The sequence below is a fragment of the Nannospalax galili genome, unplaced genomic scaffold (genome assembly GCF_000622305.1).
Source record: "Nannospalax galili isolate Female #2095 unplaced genomic scaffold, S.galili_v1.0 scaffold27, whole genome shotgun sequence".
NCBI classification, from domain to species: domain Eukaryota; kingdom Metazoa; phylum Chordata; class Mammalia; order Rodentia; family Spalacidae; genus Nannospalax; species Nannospalax galili.
This window is the reverse complement of record NW_008357993.1, coordinates 3,762,604-3,765,815: the sequence shown is the minus strand read 5'-3', so window position 1 is coordinate 3,765,815 and position 3,212 is coordinate 3,762,604. Positions and strand designations below refer to the sequence as shown.

General features: G+C 37.9%; 1 protein-coding gene across 7 annotated transcripts in view; it reads left to right on the top strand.

Moving 5' to 3' along the window:
- Fer (FER tyrosine kinase) overlaps positions 1-3,212 on the top strand; it is a 512,255-nt gene that overhangs the window by 165,548 nt on the left and 343,495 nt on the right. For all 7 annotated transcript variants that reach the window (XM_029557642.1, XM_008856015.3, XM_008856016.3 and 4 more), the window contains one exon: positions 2,428-2,617. In XM_029557642.1, coding sequence (XP_029413502.1) covers positions 2,428-2,617 — 190 coding nt within the window. The remainder of the gene's footprint in view (positions 1-2,427; positions 2,618-3,212) is intronic.

Below are 3,212 nucleotides of genomic sequence, written 5' to 3'. Positions count from 1 at the left end.
ATGGAACTAGAAACTGTTATACTAAGTGAAGTAACACAGACTCAGAAAAAAAATTGACATATGTTCTCCCTCATATGTGGATCCTAGAATCAGACTCTGATAAATAAGTATGCAATGAGACATAACTACAAGAACCAGGATAATGGAAAGGAAATAGGTTGGTAAAGGAAAAAAAAAATAACCTGAAAGAGAAGAACAGTAGGAAACAGGCCTTAATAAGGGAGATATGGATAAAAATTGGGTTAGTATAAAGGAGGAGGCAGGGAAGGGTATACAAGGAACCTAGGGAACAAAGGCAAAGAAGGAGCTCAAGAGAGGTTGGACACTAGGAGAAGGGTATTAGTAAGGGAGAAAGGGGGGAAATGTGGGTACCTTAATTGGGAAAACCATGATGGAGGGGTGAGGCAATGCGAGAGATAAGCAGTGCGTAGTTAGTTTTGAAAACCAGAGCGAACCATATTACTCCTCTAACCTACTGACAAATTAAACATAGCCAGTCAAGAAATATATGTCTAGGTAAGGTTTATCTGTGAACAACTAGTCTTTGCCTAAGTTTTATCTACATGACACACAGTAATCAAAAATACCAGACGGGTGGAACTAACCTTCTTGGGTATTTCATATACTTTGAGGCCTATAAGAATTTGGTCAGAGGGACATAAAGGACACTTTTACTCCTAGCCCTCCTAGGTTGAGTAGTTCCAGGGGACTATGAGCATCTCCTAAAATGTCCTACAATGGTGGGTGTCACCTGTCCTCTTGGCCAAGGAGGCCGAGGAGACCCCACCAGATGGACTTGAGTCAGTGTCCCATCTATAAAGAGGAGGGTCAATACAGGGGAATCATTTCCTCCATGCTTCCATGTGAAGCCAACGATGGTCGAGCAGGACCTTTGACTTATTCATATAGGCAGAACTGGTTAAAGAAAGGAGTCAGGGTCTCCTCCCTAGCCCATGTGACCCCCTGAGGAACAGATCCTCAAATGACCTTAAGTGTAAAAATAAATCATTTTATCTGGTCCAACTCTATGGCCTTAAACACTCAAAATGAAAGTATAACCAAAGATTAAAGGGTCCAATGTAATTTCATAAGAGTCCATATGTATAGCTAAAGGCTGCATAGTAAGCAACAATGCCAGACAGGCAATACCTTCTTTTGAGTTGCTGGCCCGGGTTGCCAAAGAGATTCCCTGAGATTAACCCAGCATAGAACTGGGAAAAAGAGCAGCAGACCCCAATCTTTTCCAAAGGAATATTGACAACCGATAACTGCCAGATGAGGAACAGCTGACCCTCTTAAAACAAAGACCTCCAGATAGACTGACTACATTCACCAGAAGGTCAAGTAGTGTGGAATGGCTGATGGTGAAGACAACACAGCAGACAGCAGGGATATCAGAGTATAAGAGCTCTAGTGGGGGGAGGCAGGCTATGGGAGGGTGCTATGTGGGAAGTGGGTGTAAAAATAAATTAATTAAAAAATTAAAATAATAATTCTTTTAAGCATAAAAATTTGTTCCTTAATAATTGGTGGATGTGAAAAACATTACCATTGAAATCTACCTCATGACTTTATATCCATGCTCAGATGCCAAGGAGCTCAGAGAGTAACCGACGGTGACTAGTAATCATCAGATATGTAGAGATTAGAAATGCATGTTCATCTAATTGTCAGTTGTATTGAAAATGAATTTTTCTGTATGAAACTGTGTATTTTAATAGTAAAATGGAGTTCTTTTTTAAAGCTTTAAACCTCATGTAATTTTATGTCTTATAGGTTTCATATTGAGTACAATATTGTATAACTGTATTAATTCAAGTGTAAACCGATAAATTTACATCCAATTTTGAAGGATATGCATCTTAGCTCTGGAAATTGTTATTGAATATGTCAGTGCTGTTGTATTCCAATGCTTTTTTTGATTGTGCATTTATTACATAATTTTTTAAAAAGCAGAAAAAAATGTTTATTATTTTTATTTCATGTGTATAAATATATAAGTGAGTGCACCTGTGTTGTGCCATGCCACAGAGATCAGAAGAGGGTGTTGGATCTCTTGGAACTGAGTTTAAGTTCTTAGTTGCCATGTGGGTGCTGGGAATCGAACCCAGGTCCTCTGCAAGAACAGTCAGTGCTCTTAACCGCTGAGCTATCTCTCCAGCCCTAGACTGTATATTTTTAATGTATTCCCTTATAATGTCCTAGATCTTTTTAGTGTGTCTTGTGATGTTTCCTCTTTCTGATTTTGTTGATTTGGATTTGCTTTTGGTTAACTGGGCTAAAGGTCCATCTAAATCTCATGATTCTGAAGGAATGCTATTTACATATGAAAATGAAAGCTTACAGAAGCATAATTTCATGTGTGTAGTGTCAATTAATACTTTTTGCAAATATGAAATAATGTATACTTAATTTATTCTCTTGTAGCATTGTGCTTCTTCTGAGCCAAAGACAGACACTTGAAGAGCTGAAACAATCAGTCCAGCAGCTGAAATGCAGTGAGGCAAAGTTTACAGCACAGAAAGAATTGCTAGAGCAAAAAGTGCAAGAAAATGATGGGAAAGAGCCTCCTCCTGTAGTGAATTATGAAGAAGATGCACGATCAGTCACATCAATGGTAAGCTCAGGAGTGATGTGATGTGGAAACTGGAAAGAGTAGTACCTGGAAAGTGAGTGAATATGAAGCTTAAGTCTGTTTTCTGTAACAAATTCTTACACTTGTTAATATGAAGGTCTCTACAAACTTGTTTATAAATGCAAAATACATTTGTCAGTCACCTCAGGTCACCTGGAGAACTAACTAATCAGGAACCACGTGGAGAGTCAAAGGATAAAAAGTTCTTCTCTTTCTTTCTTGAAAAGAAAGAGTTGTTTTTATTCCTGGGACATAGCAGGAAGGCAGGGCGCCATTCTTAAGATAGCAGTAGAAATAAGGAGAAATCTCTTAAGTTTTTTCTTCTTCAACACAGCAAAGTTTTGTTTACCTCAGATTGGTGGTATGCTTATTTTTTTCACAGTATAAAACACTGATGTAGCTTACAAAAAGATTTTTGATCTTTAATTTTGCTAGACTCACAAACTTTAAATTCAGTTTTATTTAGTTTTATTAACTGTTTAAGAATGTCTAGTATAAATTAGCCACTCACTCACTCACTCACTCACTCACTCACTCACTCACTCACTCACTCAGTTGTCAATCTGTCTGTCTATCA